The following is a 25,242-nucleotide window of genomic DNA, read 5'->3' as shown; positions in this document are numbered from 1 at the left end:
TTCATAATGCTCTCTGCACTTTAAACAGAACCCTGAGACTATCACAGAGCAGGTGCATTTATACGGAGACTTGATTACACACAGGTGGATTCTATTTATCATCATCGGTCATTTAGGACAACATTGGATCATTCAGAGATCCTCACTTAACTTCTGGAGTGAGTTTGCTGCACTGAAAGTAAAAGGGCCGAATAATATTGCACGCCCCACTTTTCAGTTTTTTATTTGTTAAAAAAGTTTAAATTATCCAATAAATGTTGTTCCACTTCACGATTGTGTCTCACTTGTTGTTGATTCTTGACAAAAAAATTAAATTTCATATCTTTATGTTTGAAGCCTGAAATGTGGCGAAAGGTTGCAAGATTCAAGGGGGCCGAATACTTTTGCAAGGCACTGTATCACTGAGAGTCAAGACACAGCTGTGAATGGCCACAGCCGGATTTTTTTTTTATTTTATGGGTGAAACATGGTGATATAACAAAGGGTCGCGATGCATAAATCGCAGACAACAAGGAGTGGTTTAGATTTTCTTTTTCATATAGTTACCCTTTTAAACATTTTTTTTTTTTTGTTTGGATCAATTATTTATCATCTAACATATCGGGGAAAATGCAACCGTAACAAAAAAAAATACAATTAAGCGATAGTAATGAGGTTGATATCCGTGACTTTTTTTACAGACGCCAAATTTTTCATTGTGACGTAATCCGTTTAAAAGTTTAAAATATGTGAGTGAATAATTCTTTAGTCTTTTCTTTTTTTTTTAAACTAAAATTTAGACATCAATTAATGATGCTAAGCTAAAAATGACAGACATTTTGAATAATAAATATAATTCTTTTTGTGGCTAGATTGAAACAAAAGCGGTTGCGCGACGTCTGTAAACGGGGGTTTTCAGGGTAAAACGGAAAAATTAAAAATAGTTCGGGGGCTTCATGCGCCATGAATGTGCTATTGCAGCATATAGACATATTTTTCTATCAAACGCAACAGTTGTTTTGGCTTAAAATACAGCAGTTTCTTTTACAGAGGGGTGCAAGAGCAGAAACTGCTTTTTCAGTCTTGTCTGTGTTTTCCGCCATATTTAAAAAACAAAACAGGGAAAAATAGTATTCTTTTTTTTAAATGCTCTAATTAAAATAAGCATTCATTAAAATCATAAATCATAAAAAAAATAAAAAAAAAAAAAAAAAACCTGCAGAATTAAAAAAAAAAAAAAAAAAAAAAAAAGTACACACACACGACACAAAATCATGTGATGGGCTGAATCTGTCCCTTTGGTTTGGCACCTGTGAAAATCTTCCACTACAAATTTGCTTTTGACCTGCCGTCTGTACAGATATTCAACATTTCATCGGCAAAAACACTTTCTTCGACGATTGGCGAGAATTCCCGAGCCAACAAGAACCTGAAGGCATCACACCAAATTCTGCTTGATACCCGCCGCGTTACGCAAGAAGCCGCGTTGAAGGATTAGCGTGTGGACGAAAAAAATCCCAATCCTAATAGTGTGGATGCTAATGTATAAAAATGAAATCTAAAAAAAAAACAAAACCTGATAATCGTATCGCTGATTTTTTTAAAAAAAAATTGCCACTAAAAATCGGGACGTACCATGGTGCGCCAGTGTGATATAAATATGAATTTTTTGCTGTCTCATATTTGTTCGCCTGTCGGATGCGCGAGTCGGCCCGCTTGCGTAAGAGGATCTGCGGCCGTTCCCGGAGCTTAACCAAAGATTTTTTTTTTTTTTTTTTAAATTCACCCTCTCGTTTCTCATGCCCCGCCCCCTCTCCCAACTCTAATCTGTGTAATTGCATGTGTATTGTAAGGGGATGATGTCATAAGGGCTTGAATAATTCGGTCAGATGCTGTCTTTTATAACGTTTGGGGTCTTAATCTCTCCTGTTAATCGCACACTCAAGCGCTCTGGCTTGATTTAGTGTTTTTAGATGAAAAGCTGTTTTGAAAGCAACCATTGACGGCGATAGACGTCCGATCTGTTTTGACTGGGAGGGCTGGCAGCGAATAATCGCTGCCAGCCTCTCCCAGTCAAAACAGATCGGACATCTATCGTTAATGGCAGCCAGTGTTAATGTTAACAAAGAGTCCTGTTCTACATCTATCTAAAATAACACATCTACTAATTTTTTTCCTCCTTCTTCTTTTGTCCAGATTGACTTAGAGCCTGAGGGGAAGGTCTACGTGGTGATCGATCTGTCTGGATCTTCCACTGAAGGTGAGACACTTAACACACACACACACAAAGGTGCACTATCTAGGAGGGAAGATGCTTTAAAAAACCTGAGAAAAATCTATTTTTCCTGTTTTTTTTCCCGTGAAATATTAGTTTCGCATCATTTTGTTAGTCAGCAAATTATTTACCGTATCGGCCCGAATATAAGACGGCCCTGATTATAAAACGACCCCTTCTTTTTCAAGACTCAAGTTTGGAAAAAAGACTTTTTGAACACCAAATTAATTTTTATACAGAAAATAATTACAGTACATCTGAAACAAATGATTATAACAGTATATTTGAGAGAAAAGCATGTTATTTTGCGTCAGTCAAATCCTAATATCTGAACATTTAGATATGTAAACTAAAGTGCAATCACAATGAAATGTAAATAAACCAATCTATTGTGATAAAACAACAAAATTGCAATAACTGCATTAACCATCAAAGTGAAGTCGAACTGTAGTCTTGAAACAAATCTGAATAAGGAAAAACATTGCAATAAAATAATGCAAACTGGTTAAACTTGAGAGTAGCTGAGCTCTGTCATGACAGAACATCGCTTTAATGATACAGTGCTCTCCGTAATTATTGGATTTATAAGAATTATGTGTTTTTTAGCTTCTAATATTTTTTTTCTAAATAATATGGGACCTTAATAGAAAAAAAGAGAAAAATCCAACCTTCAATACAAGTGCATATATTCAGTGGGGAAAAAATCCCACATAAAGAAATAATTATTTGACATCAAATAATGTGTGTCACAATTATTAGCACCCCTGGTGTTGATACTTTGTACAACCCCCTTTTGCCAACAAAACAGCACCTAATCTTGTCCTATTATGTTTCACAAGATTGGAAAAGACAGAAAGAGGGATCTTCAGCCATTCCTCTTTGCAGAATCTCTCTAAATCATCCAGAGACCTGGGTCCTCTCCTCTGTACTCTTCTCTTTAGCTCACCCCACAGGTTTTCAATGGGGTTGAGGTCTGGGGACTGAGATGGCCATGGGAGGAGCTTGATTTTGTGTCTGGTGAACCATTTCTGTGTAGATTTGGCCATATGTTTCGGGTCATTGTCTTGCTGAAATGCCCAGTGACGACCCAGCTTCAGCTTTCGGGCAGAGGGCAACAGATTTTGATTTTAAAATTCCTGGTATTTCAAAGCATTCATGATGTCATTCATGATGTCAGTCGGGAAAAAAATTGACATGTATATACAGTTTCATTGCAAATCAGTATTATGGTGATCATACGAAATGTTCTTTTTTTCTGTGCACCTATGAGGTAAATATCGCTGCCATGAAGCCTCCATACAATGACAGTTCTCTCCCCTCGCACTGCCGTCACGCGACCGTAGCTTAGCTTTTGCTTGCCTCGTAGCTACCCGCGAAAGTGTTTTAAACTACTGTAAATTTGATAGTATGTCATTATATGTAGTCCCGAGTCTGTTGAGAAAAGTAGTACACTAAACCATGCTCGCTAGGTTTGTGTGGTGTTTTTGTCTGTTTGAGCAGCATTTGATAGGCTCCACATTAACAAATATGTGACAAAGTCATTTCCTTTCATTTTTTGACTCGTTCACCGCGTTACTGCAAAGTCAAGTTAGCAGCAAGCTAGGTCAGGAACCGGAGGACCGAGTCACTGAGCGGGAAGTGACGTAACTCAGTCTTGCCCTCCTGCCTGCACGCTGGCTGCTTATTGGCTACACGTGGAAGTGAGTGACAGACGCCCTGATTCGGTTTCCGCTCCCCACCCTGCCCGCGATGAGGCTGGCGTCTGATTGGTTGTGTGCGATGTCAGAAGACGCTGCCGCTTGCTCAACGCCCTCCCACGCAGCGAACAAGCCCCAACTTCATAGAACGAATCAGTGCAGATGGTGATTAGTTCGGTCTCGTTCACCCAAACAATTCGTTCAAAAAGAACGAATCGGTCGCGACCGATACAACACTATTAGACACACACGACACACACGTCACGGCCGATGAAACCTTGATAAATGCGCTTTCTTGGAAGTTGGGACACTCGAAAAATGGGTCTCGCGCCTCCAATAGCTAAGCTAAATGAAATCTCGATGTACGTTTGTGTGGAACTGTGTTCACCACAACCACAAAAAAACGATTCCTTTCGCCGAAACTATTAAAGGGTATTACAATCTCTACTACTCCTTAAAACAAGACTTGGTGTTTCCTTGAGCAACTGGTGGAATCGATCGAGAGCCAGCCAAGTGGGCGGAGTTCTCGTGAAGACGAAGCCGAACGAAGTGGCTTCCAGCTGGGTTAAATTCGCGGGAAAAAAGTGACAAAAAGAGGCTGTGCTATAAACGTATTGTACTAAACCACAACAAATGGACATGTATGCATTTAAAGAGCATATGACACGAGAAAAAAAGTCTTAAATGGCATTATTATGTGAATTAGAATCATATTTTGAGACGATTCGACTATATACAACAATTTAGCAAAGCACAGATGACGAGAAATTAGTCTTTTAATCTGCCGGTTAGCCACGCCTACCATTATAGGGCTTTAGCGTCCCCAACAGGTGGATGACGTCAGCGGTAGACTGGGCTCATCAGTTTTACTATTTAGCCCATTGAGGGGGAATTATTCAGAACGAGGAAAACGCGACGAAGAGAGCCGCAAAATGTCATTGTTTCAGTCTCTCTACTCCAATATTTTTACAGGATATTCTGTTAATCCAAGTATTTTTCCCCAATAGCTATATAAATGGCTTGAGAAGGACCAGTCAGCCCGTCAAGGGGGAACTATTCACAACGAGGAAAACGCGACGAAAAGAGCGGCAAAATGTCAGTGTTTCTGTCTCTTTTCTTCAATATTTTACAGGATATTCTTTTTATCCAAGTATTTTCCCCAATTGCTAAATAAATGGCATGGTCATGACAAATAACAGTCTTGTGCTGAATGGAATATGAAATAATAAAAATGCATTTATTCAGGACGACATGGCAAAATTACTCCATAATGGTCAAAACTGTCGACTTCACCTTTACTGTCGCACCTCCCGAACGAAATTTTATGACACCTAAATCGGACATATGTCATTTCCCTTCCCCGGCTTCGGAGAATGTAAAAAGTGCAGCTAACGTGCTGCTGCTAATGAGCATTAGAAGAGCTTTTTACATGCCTATCAATGATCAAACATAAGTAGTCCTTTATTTAAAGAAAGTTTGTAGTGTTTACTTTGTAATCGCTGTATTCGTATTTGACATAATACAAAACAAGATGTTTACTCACTTCCTCGTAAGTCCAATGGTCCCACAGTAGCAGGGCTTGGCCAATATCCACGGTGAATGGGAACCTTTTGAAACTCCAAAAAGGCGCATACGCCTCTCCCTCATACAGAATGATTTTTCTGCAGCCGTTTGGCTGGCGTGATGCGAAAAATAAACGTATTAATCCGCAAAATCAGCTGAATCCTTCGTCCTCATACACAACAGTACACTGTAGCGTGAAGAGGACGTCTTCTACCGTACACGTCACAGCGCCCTCCTCCTCAATGCAAGACCGAAGGCGGAAGTCACTCATTTTCATGGCGCGGGATTCAAAAAACTAAATAAAAATAGCGATCGCTTCCACGCACATCCAAGCGGTCCATATCATTCAGGGGCATAAAATATCGCGTGTATTATGAAATAAACATGCTTTTTCGTGTCACAGGCACTTTAAATACTACTTTATTTGGAAACTGTTGGCTTGATCAAACTAAAATACTCGTGCATGGGCTCAAATGCGCTGCACTAGATGTGACGCTGGACATCAGTGGAAAGCAAATTAAGAACACGCGTTTAGCAGCAATGAAGAAAATTTATTTTATTTTCCTTCTTTTAATAATTTATTTATTTCTTCGATACTTTAATATACTTCTAAATTGTGGACATGTTGGCTGTAGGACAGTAGTGTTAGCGAGACAGAGTGTTTTAATTATGTCATTACAAGAGAACTATGGTTCCTTACACTATTCAGTGGTAAACTATTGGTCTTTTAACCGAATATCGAAAACGCAACTTTAGCTATTTTCGGCCAAAGGTTTTCTGCACCGAATTTTCTGTCACATCTCTAGTCATAACCTTTTACTTTTAATATATTTCCTACATTTTTTCCCCTTAAATTGTAGTTCAGCACTGTTTCGTCATACCTGGGCAAATAAAGTTTCATTTTACTTATTTTATTTACTGTATTTTTCGGACTTGAAGTCGCAACCGAGTATACAGTGCCTTGCAAAAGTATTCGGCCCCCTTGAATCTTGCAACCTTTCGCCACATTTCAGGCTTCAAACATAAAGATATGAAATTTAATTTTTTTGTCAAGAATCAACAACAAGTGGGACACAATCGTGAAGTGGAACAACATTTATTGGATAATTTAAAGTTTTTTAACAAATAAAAAACTGAAAAGTGGGGCGTGCAGTATTATTCGGCCCCTTTACTTTCAGTGCAGCAAACTCACTCCAGAAGTTCAGTGAGGATCTCTGAATGATCCAATGTTGTCCTAAATGACCGATGATGATAAATAGAATCCACCTGTGTGTAATCAAGTCTCCGTATAAATGCACCTGCTCTGTGATAGTCTCAGGGTTCTGTTTAAAGTGCAGAGAGCATTATGAAAACCAAGGAACACACCAGGCAGGTCCGAGATACTGTTGTGGAGAAGTTTAAAGCCGGATTTGGATACAAAAAGATTTCCCAAGCTTTAAACATCTCAAGGAGCACTGTGCAAGCCATCATATTGAAATGGAAGGAGCATCAGACCACTGCAACTCTACCAAGACCCGGCCGTCCTTCCAAACTTTCTTCTCAAACAAGGAGAAAACTGATCAGAGATGCAGCCAAGAGGCCCATGATCACTCTGGATGAACTTTAGAGATCTACAGCTGAGGTGGGAGAGTCTGTCCATAGGACAACAATCAGTCGTACACTGCACAAATCTGGCCTTTATGGAAGAGTGGCAAGAAGAAAGCCATTTCTCAAAGATATCCATAAAAAGTCTCGTTTAAAGTTTGCCACAAGCCACCTGGGAGACACACCAAACATGTGGAAGAAGGTGCTCTGGTCAGATGAAACCAAAATTGAACTTTTTGGCCACAATGCAAAACGATATGTTTGGCGTAAAAGCAACACAGCTCATCACCTTGAACACACCATCCCCACTGTCAAACATGGTGGTGGCAGCATCATGGTTTGGGCCTGCTTTTCTTCAGCAGGGACAGGGAAGATGGTTAAAATTGACGGGAAGATGGATGCAGCCAAATACAGGAACATTCTGGAAGAAAACCTGTTGGTATCTGCACAAGACCTGAGACTGGGACGGAGATTTATCTTCCAACAGGGCAATGATCCAAAACATAAAGCCAAATCTACAATGGAATGGTTCAAAAATAAACGTATCCAGGTGTTAGAATGGCCAAGTCAAAGTCCAGACCTGAATCCAATTGAGAATCTGTGGAAAGAGCTGAAGACCGCTGTTCACAAACACTCTCCATCCAACCTCACTGAGCTCGAACTGTTTTGCAAGGAAGAATGGGCAAGAATGTCAGTCTCTCGATGTGCAAAACTGATAGAAACATACCCCAAGCGACTTGCAGCTGTAATTGGAGCAAAAGGTGGCGCTACAAAGTATTAACGCAAGGGGGCCGAATAATATTGCACGCCCCACTTTTCAGTTTTTTTATTTGTTAAAAAAGTTTAAATTATCCAATAAATTTTGTTCCACTTCACGATTGTGTCCCACTTGTTGTTGATTCTTGACAAAAAATTAAAATTTTATATCTTTATGTTTGAAGCCTGAAATGTGGCGAAAGGTTGCAAGGTTCAAGGGGGCCGAATACTTTTGCAAGGCACTGTAAGTCGCACCAGCCAAAAAAATGCACAATGAAGTGGGAAAAAAACATAAGTCGCACTGGAGTATAACCCGAATTTTGGGGAGGTCATTTTATTTGATCAGAGACCAAGCACAAACATTAAAGTCGTAATAAATGGGAGAACAAAGTGCTAAATTGATATCTGTTGACATATGAAGAGTTATTCAGATAAAGACAATAGAGCTGTCCCGACTAGTCGACATAGTCGATGTCATCGATGACGTAAATCCGTCGACGAGCACAACATCCCGTCGGCGGTGAATGAAGGGTTAAAAAAATATAGGCGTGGAAAGTTCAGAATGTCGGACGCTCTGTATGCAAGCGGGGAAAGTGGTACAAAGCCAAAAAAGCGCACCAGAGTGTCCAAAACAATGACTTATTTCAAAGAAACAAAGGAGGGTACACTCTTGTGTCCTGTCTCTTCAATGCCAAGCTTGGCTGCACGTCGGCCGTGAATAAACACCTCAAGCGCCGTCACCCAGTTAGTAAGTCCATCTAACTAACGACATGTTTTATTGATGTTTCTAAGCCTGTCGCGATATGCAATGAGTCCATTTATCGCACGGCAAATAAAAATGAGGGCGGAAATTTTCATGGCTGCCTTTTATCGCTGCGCACTTGCGTGCATACATTGGTGCGTGCGTGCTGATGGCATATGAGACTCCAGTTCCTTTCTCTTATCAACACGTTGTAGAATTAAAGTTCAGACATACAAAATAAGAAAACATATCTACAGTGGGGAGAACAAGTATTTGATACACTTTCAATGGGTCAATGAATAATTATTATAAAACTATTATATATAGTATTATACTATAATATTAATGCTAGGTGTTTTTTAAGAATTGTTTTGAATCATGTTGGAAAGGCGAAGTCAGTGTTCTGAATCTCTTTACATTCCATTCTTTTGCACTAGTTAATTCCATCAGCATTTGTTCAACTCATTGTTTATTTGTGATTTATTATTGTTATTTACGTGTTTATTTGTACTTTAATAAATAATTTAAGTGTTCCAATATGTTTTTGTGAATTGATAAGCGTCAACAAAAATTTCATTGCTAAATTAGTAAAAAAAAAAAAATTTTTTTTAAATTATTGGATTAGTCGACTAATCGTAAAAATAGTCGGCTGACTAATCGGGAGAAAATTAGTCATTTGGGACAGCCCTAAAAGACAAAAAAAAAAAAAAACTCTCGATCTCACTCCAAATCACGACCGAATCCATTCAAATCTTCATCTTCAGTATCACTTTTGAGCAGCTGCACCAACTCGAAGTAGAACGTACGCCTCGAGTATAACTATCAAAATATAAATCGCAGACCCCGCCGAGGGGGGGGAAAGTGCGATTTATAGTCCGGAAAATACGGTAGTTGTTTTTTATTTAAATTTGGTGTTTGTTTTGTTTTGATATCAATGTATTTGATTATCTTATTTAGATGATTTCAAGAAATTTGCATTGAGTTTACCATTAAATGTTACAGTATCATTTCTTAAGAGTGCTCTCAATATTTTATCGAATATAATTACATTATTCCTACTTCTTTTAATTTGTAGCAAGTTCCGAATTTAGTAGCAGTAAAATGAGTTTAAAGTGTGGTGCGAGTACATAGAACATGGAAGTACTACAAAGTAGTCAGCGTTTTTTTTTAATGGAGGGTTGGACGTCTATTTCAGTCAACGACGCTCAAACGTGCTAACTCTGTAATGCAAGAAGAGTGCAGATGGTCAGATTAGGTCAGATTATTCTCTTCCCGCAAGAAAATGATGGAGACACTTGCGCACACATGAACTCTGGAAGTTCAAGGGTGGGCGTGGCGGAACAGCGAGGTCACGGTACGAGTGACCAATCAGCACTGAGACGCGTCGGTCCCTCAGACGCTTATCCTTAGCTCAATCTCACCTGCTATTTTAAGAAGCTCCTCCCTCTGTGTCCCGTCGTCACGGAGACTCTGCCATCCATACGCATGCACACGCTCCCGCTGGAAGGCAGCACGTCTATTTATAAGCGGGGGAGGGGGTGGAGGGCACACAGGTGCCGACGCCTCTTTTATCAAGAGGGGGTAAAAGGTGGCCGAGTGAAGGAAAGTTGCTTTTGTCCATGGAGGAAAGATGATACGTTTTAATTCGGGTTATGACAGCATGACGTGGAGTGCCACTTATGTCTACTTCATTTTTTATGGCCCGACTTCAATTAAACATACAGTAGGCTGACCTTTCCAGTATTTAATGTTGTCTATCTATAGTTCCTATCCTGTATTGCGTTCCTTTGTAGCAATCTTGGGTTGCCTGGTCTATAGGGATAGCACCAACTTTGTTAGTTTAATGGTTTATTTTTGACCGAAAGCTTGAAACTGAACACAACTACTGTAAACCGTAGCCAACGCCAACAAAAACGAAAACAAACTGCCTCCGTGCTCCAGCCGACTCGTCCACCCCTCCATCTCTCACCAGTCAGTCAGGTGTTGTGTTTACGGACAGCATTTAAAACACTACACATCAATATTCCTACCTGAATCATACATGCAACCTGATTCGTTAAAATTAGGGCTGTCAAATTTATCGCGTTAACGGGCGTTAATTAATTTTTAAAATTAATCACGTTGAAATATTTGACGCAATTAATGCATGCACGGAACAACCCCTTCATACGTTGCCTCAAACCGTTTACAATGACGCCATTTTAGCACTTTGGGAGCGAAAAGGCAGAGAAATGCGAGTGGACACAGGCATTCATTACCAACGTTTTTCTTAACATGCTTAATTGAACACAACGCAGAACATATTGTATACCATTTGCATCCACTTCTGACAGTCATGGTTCCCCAGCTTCCCATCATGCATTTGGGCGAAGTAGGAAACGATCTTTTTCTTAACACGCTTAATTGAACACAATGCAGAACATATTATATACAATTTGCAGCCACTATTGACAATCATGTTTGCACAACTTCCCAACCTGCATTTGGGTGTAGCAGGAGACAATCTTTTTCTTAACACGCTTAATTGAACATAACGCATAACGTACCGTATACCATTTGCAGCCACCACTGACAGTCATGGTTGCCCAACTTCCCATCATGCATTTGGGCAGAACAGTTAAGTCGCTACAGTATCATTTAGTGAAAGCACAACAAAAATAATATTCCTATCCTTCAAAAAAATAATGTTCACAATAAGGAAAGCGCTCAATGCAAAGAGAACTGGCATTCCCAATACACATAAAACTTACTCAGACTTTGCCTTGGCTAGATCTCTAATTAATTTAAAACTCGCCATTGACACCTTGTGGTGCATTTTCAATCACTACCTTACTTACTATCTTTCCATTCCAACAATAATTTACAGAAAAATATGGCATATTTTAGAGATGGTTTGAATTGCGATGAATTACGATTAATTTTTAAGCTGCAATTAACTCAATTAAAAATTTTAATCGTTTGACAGCCCTAGTTAAAATATTTTAGATTTTTTATTGACGTAAATTCGGACTTAACGGTGAACTCCGACTCGCGCAAAATTCGGGTTTCCTCGCCACGCTAGGAACGGAACTCATTCATCACTCAAGATCCCACTGTACTTCTAAGAATACTTGTTTTTAAATTAGCCCTAATATTATTTTAATAGTTATTATTTTAATAATAATGGTGGCAGCCCGAGTATACATATACGGTTGCTCTAAAGTGCGTCTGTCGCCAAGACGCTCCGTTTCCGCTGTTGTTAAGCCTCATCAACCTTTTTTGTCTTCACTTATGTGTGTCAGTGAGTGTGTGTCCCGGACAGATGGATGATGTATTATGTAAAACAAAAGTGATCCCACTGATGGCCTGTTTAGCTTGTTTAGCTGTCTCCACCCTCTCGCCAGCATCTCTCTCTCCCCCACACACATACAAACCAACTGCACCACAATGTAATCTTGTCTCTCCATTCTAGTGGATCAATTGGTTAACAACCTTGAAGTGATTACATTTCGGTACACATACATATAAAATTAAAGAATAATAAAAGAATGTTTTCATTTTTTTCTCCCAAAAAAATGTAAATAAAAAATGTGAAAGAAAATGAAAAGAGATTATTTACTGTTTCTTCCTTTTTAAATGAAAAAGAAACAAAAAAAAAATAATGGGAAAAAATGTGAATAGATAGAAATAAGAAAAACCAAAATGAACATTTAAAAAAAAAAATCCCCTTTTTAATGCTAAACGTATTTAAAGCAACACTAGGTAACTTTTCAAACTTTATAAAATCATTTTCAGTATTTTCGCGCAAATGTGGCAGAGCAACAAAAGAAAAAAAAAATTGTCTTAGGAAAAAAAAGGCAGGCTACCAGGATATACAGAATAAACATTGGCCCGTCTTTCACTCACTGTCGTGACGCTGACGAGTACGGGTGTGTGTGTGGGGGGGGGGTGTTAGCCACATTAAGCCACACGGCTGCTAACCGTCATATGCTATTATTTAGCCAGTAATGGATTCATTACCTTGTTACTAGGGTTGTTCCGATCATGTTTTTTTGCTCCCAATCCGATCCCGATCGTTTTAGTTTGAGTATCTGCCGATCCCGATATTCCCCGATCCGATTGCTTTTTTTTCTTCTCCCGATTCAATTCCAATCATTCCTGATAATTTTTCCCGATCATATACATTTTGGCAATGCATTCAGAAAAAAGTGAATAAAACTCGGACGAATATATACATTCAACATACAGTACATAATTGGTGGATAGACTGCCCTCTGGTCTTCCTCATTTTACATGGCCAAATCCAGATGCTCCTTGTTAAGACCAACATAAGCTAGGTTTTTGTTTGAGCTAGTTTTTTTCCGATGCATTCGTAATTTAGTTTAAAGGTATATTTTGTGGGAATATGTGTCTGAACCATTTGTTAAGAGCGTTGTTAAAAAAAAAAAAAAAAAAAAAAGTTAGTATTTTATAGTATTTAAACTAGCGGACTTTTGCTGTTTAAGTTTGGCAATTTTTCTTTTGTTGTACATAGATCTTTTTTTTTTTTTTTTTTTGATACCGTTTGAGGTTCAGGTATTTTAATTTTTTTATGTTCTGTATCCGATTACCGTAATTTCCCGAATATAAGGCGCACCTGTGTATAATGCGCACCCCAAATTTACTTGTAAAATCTAGGGAAAATTATTGTACCCGTTTATAACGCGCACCCTAATTTTAGCACCAATAAATAGAAGAATACAAGAAAACAGAGCTTGTGTACAGATACAGAGATGTCATTTTACTGACTGGTGAAACACAGCTCAAGCATAGCACATTGGTAGTTCAAAACATTAACGTGAACTGACAATATTTACGGTAATAATATGATTTGACAACTTCTCCAACTTACCAGAATCTAGGAGAAAACAAAACAGATATGACTTTTCTTATAAAGGCTGCTGTATAACTTGCTCGTTTCCTCATGATGAATAAATGTTTCTTCCATGGATTGATACGGTAAAATGAAAGTGAGAACGTAAGTCGGAAATCCGTGAGAGCTCATAGCTGTCAGCACGACACTAGTAACAAAAGGAACTATTGTTATTTGGGTTTGAGTTTCCCGAGGGACCGATATAGTTGACGGACACAGGAAGTGTGTGTCCTTACATTTGTTATAGTCCGAATTGCGGAGCTGCAATAAACGTCGACTCAAATGAGTTCAAGGTTAACACAGACGAAATCATTTGGCCGATTACTGTAGAGTGAAGTATTACCGAAACAAAACGGTGACGTCACGTACCGTAATGGTCGGCAACGGGTGGGCGCATACGTTTCTTCAACACAACGTGGCCGTGTCCATGAAAAAAATCGGTTTATATATATATGTAATACATATATATTTCTGTCTCCATCCATGTACCCGTTTATAATGCGCACCATGAGTTTACCAGTTGATTTTGGAGGGAAAAAAGTGCGTGTTATATTCGGGAAATTACGGTACTCGATTATTCGAACTAACTAGTTCATCGATTAATCGACGACTAAAATAATCGATAGCTGCAGCCCTAATCGCCTTATCGTGAGGTAATCCAGGGGTCCCCAAGCTTTTTTGCACCACGGACCAGTGTGATTTGGGTCTTTTTTTCACGGACCGGTGTCCTGTCAAATTTATAAAACCGTATAAAATTTTGCTCCCAAAGCTTTTGTGGCGGTGAAAAAAAACCCTCTTTTATATTCAGTTAGACTCTCAATGTTATCCAATGGTGCTAAAAAACTATTTACATCATAAACATACATGTGCAACACGGAAATGGCGTAAATGAATGCTTAACGACACAGCGAAGTCGTTAAGTTAGAGGGCTACTTGCAGTTGTTGTGTGCACCTAACATGGCAAACGTAAGTTAATATTCCTTTCTTTAAAGAAAGTTTGTAGTGTGTACTTTGGAATCGCTGCATTCGCGGTCCTTTTTAACGTTACACACATGCCAACTTTGTCAGAACACCGGCAATGTGCGGCAGAAAAATACAGCAAATATAAAATAGCATTTGTTTTTAGCCCCGTCGTGTTAAGTGCAGGGAAAAAATACAACTCACCCGCTGAAACAGGCCTGAGTTTGTTTCGGTGAGACGTCACGAGATGGTCCCGAGATAGGAGAGTGAGAGAAGCTAGCATCTCAAATACACGATTTTGGAAATTGTAGCACAGTTTTCAGCGCGCTCCTAGTGATGTCAGGATATTCCGAAATGACATTAATCCAGAACTTCGGGAGAGTTGTTGTCTCAAATGTACATTTAAGTCGCCGTGATTTGCGATCTCTACAAGCTGATATTCCTGTTCCGCAGACATGCTCGAATAACTCGGATTATTCACATACGGGTCACGAATTCACTCCTTCGCAGTTCGTGGGTCTTTAGTGATTGGGAAGTAGCATAAATTTTGTTTTCTTCGAGGTTGTAGGCACATCTTCTGGCTCGTCAGGTTCCCTTTTCCCCGTAAAAAGTCCAAATTGTCCAAAGACGTCCGTTATTCAGTCATTCTAGTGTGGGGGCTAATTATTTCCGGGAAGAAATGTGATTGGCGACGACCTACGTCATACGTTATTATCGAGTCCAAGCGCGCATAGATATACAAAACGAGATTTAGTGCTAACAGCCCAATCAATGCATTTCTATGACGACCGCCTATCCTGTAGTTGTATATCTAGAGTAGACATGGATATTGGTGTGTTAAGCGGCACAGGTCAAAGTCAATTGGCCAGAATGCAGTCGTTAATAAATTATTTATTAATTCTGCGTGGCCCGGTACCAAATGCGCCACGGACCGGTACCGGTCCGCGGCCCGGTCGTTGGGGACCCCTGAGGTAATCAATATCGTGAGTTGTATCGCAAATCTTATCGTGAGGTACCCAGAGGGTCCCACCTCGACTCCATACATGAATCATGTTGGAAGAAAGCGTAAAAACAGCGCAAAGCCTGAAGACTGAGCACGTCCCTCGATAGCTCTCCTGTAATTGAGCTCAGGAGGAGTAAGCACATCTCCACCTTACCCGCCGGAGAAGCAAAGAAGGACGCTGGGAATTGCGCGGCGTGTGTGGGAAGAGCGGGTGCGGAGGCGGTTTTCTCTCGTCTTAAGGTCGCCCTCCGAAAGCGCTCGCCTCTTCCGGGGAAGCCGAGCGGCCGCCCGGCTCGTGAGGAGGAGTCGTTTTTATTTCAACGCGCCGTCCTCGCTTGTGCCAGCGCCCACACGTCGAGGTATAAATAGCGGCCATCTTAAGCTAGCGGTGGGCTGCGCATTAGCGACTTGGGCCTTCAAAAACCTCTTGCTGTAAAATAATGTAGAAAGGATGCACATGACTAGAAGCTACACAAACTCGACTCAATTGAATGTCAGAAAAATAATTTTTCTGGAGGAATTGCATTTGATGCTTTGCTCCGTGGGTCACTTCTTTTTAATTTTTGGTCATTATTGGGCAGAGGTGGGTAGTAACAAGCTACATTTACTCGAGTAACTTTTTGAGAAAAATCTACTTCCTACATCATACTTTTTACTTGAGTAGATTTGTGAAACTCTACTCTTACTCTGCTACTTTGTGCTTCACTTAGAGTTGTTACTAGGGCTTTCAAACGATTAAAATTTTTAATCGAGTTAATTACAGCTTAAAAATTAATTAATCGTAATTAATTGCAATTCAAACCATCTCTAAAATATGCCATATTTTTCTGTAAATTATTGTTGGAATGGAAAGATAAGACACAAGATGGATATATACATTCAACATACGGTACATAAGGACTGTATTTGTTTATTATAACAATAAATCAACAAGATGGCATTAACATTATTAACATTCTGTTAAAGCGATCCATGGATAGAAAGACTTGTAGTTCTTAAAAGAAAAATGTTAGTACAAGTTATAGAAATTTTATATTAAAACCCTTGTTAATGTTTTCGTTTTAATAAAATTTGTAAAATTTTCAATCGAAAAATAAACTAGTAGCCCGCCATTGTTGATGTCAATAATTACTTACACAATGCTCATAGGTGCTGAAGCCTATAAAATCAGTCGCACCCAAGTGCCAGCAGAGCGTTTCACTGTACCGTCATTTAAATGTGTCTGAGCGGGGCATCTGCGTTAATTGCGTCAAATATTTTAACGTGATTAATTTAAAAAATTCATTAATGCCCGTTAACGCGATAATTTTGACAGCCCTAGTTGTTAATTTTTTTTCCTTTATTCTACATCTTAGATTTTACTATGTTTTGCCAGAGATGTTCACAGTGGCTCTACCAGTTTCACCAATGAGAGGTCGCAACAATAATCACATTACTGACTCCATTATACCAATCAGATGTAATAATACAGTCACATGACATATACAGTTGGAAGTCCTATGATCACGCTGGCCATTTCAATCACGTGGTGTCTTTAAAGTAGTGCTGCAACGATTAATCGATCAACTCGAGTATTCGATTAGGGAAAAAAAGGTTCGAATTAAATTTTGCTGCTTCGAGTACTCGTTTAATTAAAGTGGCGTTTGTAATGGTTTGTTTTGAAAGTGTTTGCATTTAGTTTTATTCATTTGATACACTGCCCTCCTTTCACATGGCTGAATCCAGCTGCTCCCTGTTAAGACCAACATAAGCTAAGTTTTTGTTTGAGCTCATTTAAAAAAAAATGCGTTCGTAAAATAGTTTCTAAGTATATTAAGCCGTTTTTTTTGGGGGGGGGGGGGAATATGTGTCTGAACCATTTGTTTAGAGCATTTAAAAAAAAAAGAGCGTTTTATAGCATTTAAGTTAGCGGATTTTTGCTATGTAAGATAGCCAATTGTTCTTTTGTTGTACATAAATCCTCATTTTTTATTTATTTTTTTTATACCGTTTGAGGCTCAGTTTAGGTATTTTAATTTATGTTCCTTATCCTATTACTCGATTAGTGGAACAAACTACTAAAATATTCAATAGCTGCAGCCCTACTTTAATGCACCACCCCCCCCCCAAAAAACCCCAACCTATTTTACTCGAAAGTGCAGATTTCGAGCTTTCTCCTAGTTTTTATTTGGCACCGAAAGACCACAGAAAACCGGAGAAAAGATCATTTTAATTTCATAAGAAATATGTTTTCTCAACGAGAGGGCACTCATGCTCTTTGGGTGATGTTTAATTTCTGTAGATTTTTGAAGTCATAATCCAATGATGTTTGTGTATTTTTGCAGTTATGTCATAGGTTATAGTACAGTATAATAATAGTTCATATACAGATAGTCCGTTAATGTTAGGTTACGACGGACCCGACTTGCGCGATTTCGACTTTAAGAAGCCTGCGTCTCGTTTTTTTTTAACTTTGGCTTTTGTTTTGAGATGCATGCTTTTATATTGGCGCAGGAAGTGTGGAGCAAGTTGTACTTCTGCACTAGAGCATTTAACCCGCCCACCCCACACACGGCAGTGACGGCACACGCACACATGAGGAAGCAGCCGAGTTAAGAGGTGACAGCCTGCGCGCACATTTGTTGCTTGTGAAGCATCAAGAGGCGATGGCTGTGTACAAACCCTTTTTGTACTGTTTAAATCGTTGACGAATATTAGGGGTGAGTTTATGTGACTTTAAAAATAAAACGTTTTATGACGTGCTGACGCTAACTGATACATGCTAATCGTTGTTAATGCTGTATCAGCAGCTACTTGTAAACAGAAATTTGAATTGCCTTTATTGAAGATAACACTGATTTAATTTGATTGTATTTTAGTTTCATTCTGCAAGTGTTGATGCCATGAGCAGCTGAATAAAGTCAGCAAACCATACGGACATCATTTCGTCATGACATCGTTAGCTCATTGTCTAGCTAGGACCTGGCTCCAACGTCTTAGCAAGGACAGTACAATGCTGTATGAAACATGCTTTTGGATAGTTTTTTTTTTTATATTTAGAGTGTGTTTTGAGGTATTTAAAGGGTTGATTCATATTTACACGGAAATCCGGATTACATCACCAGCGCAAGAACGGAACGTGTTCGTAAACCAGGGACTACTTGTACAGTATATGACGCGCTTAGAAAATAAATACAGTAAATATATGCAGTAACATAGAATCACTCAACAAGAAATTGTTAGAGGTCTTTGCCAGAAAACCAATGTCATTGCATGTTTTAATATAAGATTGCTCCTAGTGCAAATAGATTGGACGTCACTTGGTATCCCAGTCATTAAAAGATGATAATTTCCACTTTGCTGTTCTTTACGCAGCTTCAGGAGCCAACGACAATGAAGAGCGCGTCTTCCGGGAACGGATCGGGCCGCGTCGGCGCCAGGGCGCGGTACGCCGGCGTGTCCATCAAGTCAACGGACACAAGTTCATGGCCACCTACTTGCGGCAGCCCACGTATTGCTCACACTGCAGGGACTTCATATGGTACTTCCACACTTGGTTTTGTTTGTTTTGATGACATGACACTAATTTGAATGTCTTTGTGTGACCTTGTAGGGGTGTCCTGGGGAAGCAGGGCTACCAATGTCAAGGTGAGCGCATCACGAGCCAGAAAGTCGTAGCAGAAAGAAATTGGAGTGAATCATAATAGTCTTTTTTTTTTTTTTTTGAAGGGATAGTCACTTGAAATCCACGGTAATTTTCGCACTATAAGGCGCACCTGACTATAAGCCGCCACCCACTAAATGTAACACGAAAATGGCATTTGTTCATAGATAAGCCGCAGCTGTCCTCACTGTATTATAGGATATTTAAACCAAAAGATATTAACCAATAATGCTTTATTTGACAGCGACATCATACGACTGTCATAAGACCAAATGAACCACCATGAAGCTTTGAACCAATTGGCTGCAAAGCTTCATTTGGCCATCACTGCTCCCTTCGGGGAGACTGTTAACCTCTTCTGCCACCTGTTGTCAACACTGTTGTTGTCCAACATGCCTCCTAGCATGCATTAACTCATTGGCTGCCATCAACTATCCTAGATATCTAATCCAATTTGACCTGGAGGGGATGTATGAATGCCGTCAATGATACTAAAACATGACTATTCACAACAAGTCTTCCCAGTTTAAATGAATTGGATGTCTGCCCGCCCCTGTAAACTGCAGCCAATGACTTAGATATGTCTAAACAGTAGGAAGCTTGTAACGTGTTTAGAGTCCGGTGTTGTTTTCGGCAGCTCTTTTAATTTTTGTCTTAGTCTTTTGGATGAGTGTCTTGTGGTTCATTCTGACAGTCGTATGATGCCGCTGTCAAATAAAGTGTTATCGGTTCATATCTTTTGGTGTGAATATCCCATAATACAGTTTGGACAGCTGCGGCTTATTTATGAACAAATGTCGTTTTCGTGTCAAATTTGGTGGGTTGTGACTTATAGTCTGGTGCGTCTTATAATGCGAAAATTTTGGTAAATAAATACTGTAAATAAAGGTTTCCAACTATTTAGAATGAACATTGACAGATGAGCACATAATTGTAGAGTCTACAAGGACATCAACATGTTCATAACGATAATACACACTTAGTATGAAAACAGCACATTATTTTAATGAAACTCACCTAGATGCCACGAACTGTATGTAAAAAGTTTTCCAAGAGTTTAAGAAGACACTCACCGAGTCACCATGCAAAATGCTAACGCGAACGCTATGCTAACGCTACAAGTTAGTTTAGTGTGTGATGAGCACTCAGCACAGACCTTTAGAGGCTAAAGCAACATGGCATAGCCAAGATAAGAAAAAAACTTGCTAGGCAGCACCTGATACGTGTTTCATAAAAGGAGCCTGGAATGGGCACATGTTTAAGCCTGTGTGTGGGAGTGAGGGGAGGCGCAGCATATCACATGAGCGACACGACCAAACATTGCTAAAGCGCGTGCTAACTTCACATACGATAAGAAAATATCACACATTGTGAACGCATGACGGAAACTATGGCAAATTTTCGTTTCGTTCTCGTCTCGTTGGATGACAACTGCCATCTATCTTGTTATGTTGTCGTTTTCCAAGACACGTTTTTAGCTCGTCATTGTGACGTCATCGTCATGAAAAAATTGTTTGTTGACGGAAAATTTTCGTTATCATCACTGACAAAAACAACACTGCTAGGGTCATTTTGATCAATCGACACATCCAAATCCAAAATGTCATTTTTCCTTCTGTCAGTGTGCACGTGCGTCGTCCATAAGCGCTGCCACGAACTTATTATCACCAAATGCGCTGGCATGAAGAAGCAGGAGGACACCCCGGAGGAGGTGAGCTCGCATTTTTCAATCCTGAACATGTGCAAGGGATCTATGTGACCCTTGTTTTTTTGTTCGTCTCAACCGGTAGGTGGGTTCGCAGCGCTTCAGCGTGAACATGCCGCACAAGTTCAGCATCCACAACTACAAGGTGCCCACCTTCTGCGACCACTGCGGTTCGCTGCTGTGGGGTCTCTTGAGGCAGGGCTTGCAGTGCAAAGGTGCGTTTGGGATCGCTGCGGAACTATAACCGTTCGGCTAAACAAGGATGTCGAACGTTGTAGTTAGGGTTTCCTTCAGAGGGTCATTAAGGCTGCCAATAATAGTCAGTTAATCCATTATCAAATGAATTTTTGAAAGAATACTCTGATAGTCGATGAATAAATTAAGTAATTTATAGATTTTGTTGACCTAAATTTGTCAAAATCCCCTTTTTTCTTTTTTGCCTATTCCTAGCAAATATTTTCTTTATTTTTTTTGTTTTTATATTTACAATAGTTGAATAAAAAAGGAAAATACAAATATTGTGATTTTATTTTTTTCAAAAGTTAGAAATTTTAAATTTTTAGAATTTATTTTTCTTATATTTATTCGTCTTTCATGATAAAACAAAAGGGGGAAACGGTAAATATTATGTTTTTGGTTTTTATTTACAAAAGGGGGAAAACAGTATGCTCTTTATTTTTCTTTTAACTTTTTTCTGTATACATTTTCGTTTCTTTATTCATTTAAAAAACTACAAATTATTTTTTTTCACCCATTTTAAATTTTTTCTTTAACAAGTAAAGAAACGAGTAAATATTCTTTTTTTTTTTTAATTGAAAAATATCTATTTACACTTCTTTTTTTTTTTTTTTAAAGAGAAATAAATGATTCTGACCACCTTATCTTTCATGGATAATATAGAAATTTTGTAAAATTTTATTTATAAGGAAAAAACATGAAGTTGATTCACAGGATTTACTTTTGCGGGCCACAGAAAATGACTGGAGGTGCTGAATCTTGCCCCCGTTGCCTTGAGTTTGACACTTGTGGGCTAAAAACTTTTTCAAAAACATTTTTTTTTCAGTGTGTAAGATGAACGTGCACAGGCGTTGCGAGAAAAACGTAGCCCCCAACTGCGGCGTCGACGCCCGCGGCATCGCTAAAGTTCTATCCGACTTGGGGGTCACGCCCGACAAGATTTCCAACACGGCGCAACGTCGCAGGAAGGTAAAACATTCCATCTGGGAAAACACCGCCAGGCAACAATCCTCCCTTAAAAAGACTTCTTTTTACAGTTGACGCCAGGCCAGGACACTCCCCAATCTCCGCCAGAGCTCTCGCAGACGGAGAACAGCTTCAGCCAGCCGGCTGTACCCACCTCGCCCTCCCAGCAGGGTAAATAACCAAAAGAATAAACCCCAACCCCAGCAATTTCATCCAAAAAATTGAGCTCTGTTTTGTTGGCCGGAAAAAAAAACGCCCAAAAACTGATTGGACGTCTATCGCCTTTGATGAATTTAAGACAATTCACAGACTCTTAAACTTGAAAATACCTACTGGATTGTTTCGTATTAGTACCTAAATTAGTCGCCGTACCGTAACAACGCGACCAATGTCACTGCGCCTTCTAAAAGAAGTGCGAGCGACCCACCGCAGAGCCCAACGGAGGAATTCTAACACGACGCCTACTGCGCCATTTGCTAGTCACGGTTAGTCACCATCTCCTCACACTTGTTCTCGCACAAAAAAGTTGAATGTTTTCTTGGCTTAAGTGGAAAACTTGGTAGGAACAAAGAAGGGACAAAATTTAGCCTTTTTTTAATCCCCTAAAATTGGTTGCCTAATTACTAAATTAAACTGTATTTGTTTATTCATTTTTTTGTCAATTTAGATAGCTGATTTATCATAAACTAGCAGTATTGCATGGCGTCATTGGGGTTTGTGTAACATGAACACAATATCACCGGAATGGCAGATAAAACATACTTTCCTTAGAGATGCAGCTGGAATGTAGTAATAGTAAAAGGACACCATAAAAGGGTTGATGCAAAATGGCTTTTCCATCACTGTGTACAGTATTGTGGTGAGTGACGTGGAGAAGAATGCGAGAGACAGTTTTTATGTTTCACACTTGCATCTCTTGTGCCCCATAAACCACACAACCCCAAGAACGGGTGCCTCTATTGAACAGAAATCACCAGAACACAATGGCAACAACTACTCACAGTCGGGGTTGCCACAACTACCCATGAACCACTGCAGGCGTAACACATCTTAACAGTCACTACACTATGAATATCAAGCCCAGGGTCCCGTCCCCCCAGGATTGATAAATCTAAATTCAAGACTTTTAAGACCTTTTTTAATGCCATTTCAACAGAAAATTAATACTTTTCTCGCACCCATTATTTAGATAATATTGAATCATATTGAAAAAATAAAGCACTGAACATCAAATTTAACCTCAATTACTAAGGGTGTTTGACAAAAGAATGCACATTTACTGAAGATACAATTAAAACACATTTAAATATAAGGTCTTTCAGATTTTTTCCCCCAGGATAAAATGGATTTTACACTATTTTTGTAAAGCAACTTCAGAAATTATATTTGCAATACAACAGGTTTCCCTTTTAAGAGGGCCTAGTCAAGGTGGTAGGTTGGTGATTGTCAAGTTGGTCACCTTAACTGGTGATTGTCAAGTTGGTCAACTTAACTGTAAAGTGCTTGGGGAAAATCTTGCAATTGGCAGTGAAAGTTTAAAAAACAGCCACTAAATGGCAGTAGTTTACCATTAATTACCAAAAAATAAAAAAGCTACACATGACCATTTCCCTTGGTAATTGTTTTTTTCTAATCACACTACAAGAAGTATACAAAACACATGTTAATCCTTTGTTAGTTATTGAAGACATTTCTTTTAATTAGATAGAGAAAATCCATACTCTTATTCAATCAAGAAAAACATTTAAATATACCAGGAGGTGTTTTACTATCACCTACATTATAATTTGCCTATCACCATGCAATGTTATTCAGATCAACGTTACCCCACACTCCTTCCAATAATAGTGTCAGCCGTGTTGTGTATCTGAGGGTGATGGTGGATCTACGACTCCGGTTTATTCATGCTAAGGCTAGTGCACCTGCCAATACCCCATTGAACATGGCTAACTCTTGAGTTAAAACTACTAAATTCACATTCGTTCGAAAGGCAAACCGTGCAGAAATACATTATCGCATCTAACACATTTTAATTAGAGAAATTGGCAACTTACTTTGAAATGTTAAGCATGACCCATAAACTGCGACCCAAAGTTACTGGATGCGACTTGGTCGCCGATCCAATACCTCACATGCTGGTCCAACTGTTTGGACTTGGTTGTCTTGTTGAGGCTTTCGTCGAACATAACAACTAAGGCATCTGAGCAGTTCCTTACGTTAGCACACAGTAATGTGCGATTGCCTGCTGTTGTGATGTTGATGCTAATGATGCTAACAGCGCGCACGCACGAGGTGCATTATGATTTGTAAGTGCAGTGGATCGTAAAAATTCTACGCGTCATCTTCGTTATGGATTAAAAAAAAAAAAAAAAACTTTGTCACGGGTATAATTTAGGTTGTACTGAGATGTTCTTCACAATTAAAACCACGGTGAAAAAATTCCAGAGTTACGACAGCTAATTTAATACTTTTAATACCTTTAGTAATGGAAAGCTAAATTCAATACTTTTTAAATACTTTTAATAACCCGCGGGTACCCTGAAGCCGAAATGAATCCACAACGTATCATCACAGCACATTTAAATTTGTACATGAAACCGTAAAGTTTTGAAAGCCAACTGTGACATTGCAAACGTAAGAAACTCATCTTCAGGTTAAAAAAAAATGTTTTTTTTAAATGGCGCTGTTGCCTCCACAATCACGTCACATTTTCAATGCTAATTTTTGGTGTTTCGAATTCATTTATGGCACTAACGCTTTTAGAGAACAAACCCATCTAAGAACACTCCCAGATACATAAAGTACAACTGTGTAAAATTATGTCGAAATCCGTCCAACCATTTTGGAATCCAGAGGGAACGAACACACAGAAACCTACACACACAAAAAGTTCCCTATATACAGTGAAGATAAGAAGCAGGGGTGAAAGTGAGCCAGAACGTTCAGGAACGCAGTTCTGGTATAAGATTCAGGGCCGGAATGCTGTTCCGGTACACGGTGCTTTAATTCCGAAAATATGACGGCAACTGTCAAAAACGCTATGTAAAAAAAATAAAATAAAAATACGGTGGATCCGGTCGATTTTCAAACTATTATGCAATCGTAACCCACTTTTTGAGTCCATCAGATCTCTTGAGTGGTAGATCGGGGCACAGTTGACTTGTCTTTGTTGATTTACTGCTGTCTTCTCTGCTATAATAATAACCAACACGGCCCCGTGTTCAATACAAAACCCTCCTAC

General features: G+C 39.2%; 1 protein-coding gene across 1 annotated transcript in view; it reads left to right on the top strand.

The window, feature by feature from the left end:
- The window catches only part of prkcea (protein kinase C, epsilon a), a 73,035-nt gene that overhangs the window by 35,574 nt on the left and 12,219 nt on the right, over positions 1 to 25,242 (top strand). The window contains exons 2-8 of the mRNA XM_057825601.1: positions 2,176 to 2,239; positions 18,805 to 18,970; positions 19,043 to 19,077; positions 20,716 to 20,804; positions 20,884 to 21,013; positions 21,862 to 22,004; positions 22,073 to 22,172. Of these exons, the coding sequence (XP_057681584.1) occupies positions 2,176 to 2,239; positions 18,805 to 18,970; positions 19,043 to 19,077; positions 20,716 to 20,804; positions 20,884 to 21,013; positions 21,862 to 22,004; positions 22,073 to 22,172 (727 nt within the window). The remainder of the gene's footprint in view (positions 1 to 2,175; positions 2,240 to 18,804; positions 18,971 to 19,042; positions 19,078 to 20,715; positions 20,805 to 20,883; positions 21,014 to 21,861; positions 22,005 to 22,072; positions 22,173 to 25,242) is intronic.

Source organism: Corythoichthys intestinalis, chromosome 21 (assembly GCF_030265065.1).
Source record: "Corythoichthys intestinalis isolate RoL2023-P3 chromosome 21, ASM3026506v1, whole genome shotgun sequence".
NCBI lineage: Eukaryota > Metazoa > Chordata > Actinopteri > Syngnathiformes > Syngnathidae > Corythoichthys > Corythoichthys intestinalis.
This window is presented reverse-complemented; position numbering and strand designations above follow the sequence as displayed.